This window comes from Dipodomys ordii, unplaced genomic scaffold, assembly GCF_000151885.1.
Source record: "Dipodomys ordii isolate 6190 unplaced genomic scaffold, Dord_2.0 Scaffold7, whole genome shotgun sequence".
Classification (NCBI taxonomy): domain Eukaryota; kingdom Metazoa; phylum Chordata; class Mammalia; order Rodentia; family Heteromyidae; genus Dipodomys; species Dipodomys ordii.
Genome location: NW_012267223.1, coordinates 5411547 through 5411882, shown reverse-complemented (window position 1 = coordinate 5411882; position 336 = coordinate 5411547). Strand labels below are relative to the sequence as shown.

The 336-nt window shown below is 67.6% G+C and overlaps 1 protein-coding gene across 7 annotated transcripts in view; it reads left to right on the top strand.

Moving 5' to 3' along the window:
• The first annotated feature begins 7 nt into the window (after positions 1-7).
• The window catches only part of Bptf (bromodomain PHD finger transcription factor), a 142774-nt gene continuing 142445 nt past the window's right edge, over positions 8-336 (top strand). For all 7 annotated transcript variants that reach the window (XM_013037929.1, XM_013037925.1, XM_013037928.1 and 4 more), the window contains exon 1: positions 8-311. In XM_013037929.1, the coding sequence (XP_012893383.1) occupies positions 107-311 (205 nt within the window). In that variant the 5' untranslated portion in view covers positions 8-106. The remainder of the gene's footprint in view (positions 312-336) is intronic.

The following is a 336-nucleotide window of genomic DNA, read 5'->3' as shown; positions in this document are numbered from 1 at the left end:
GGGGGGCGGCGGCGGCGGCCACCTGGCCCGGACCACCCCGGCCCGGCGCGCCGTCAACAAAGTGGTGTACGATGACCACGAGAGCGAGGAGGACGAGGAGGAGGACATGGTCTCGGAGGAGGACGAGGAGGAGGAAGAGGAGGAAGGCGACGCCGACGAGACCCAGGACTCGGAGGAAGACGACGAGGAGGAGATGGAGGAGGACGAGGACGACTCCGATTATCCGGAGGAGATGGAAGATGACGACGACGACGCCAGCTACTGCACGGAGAGCAGCTTCAGGAGTCACAGCACCTACAGCAGCACTCCAGGTACGCGCCCCGCGGGGCCGCCGCG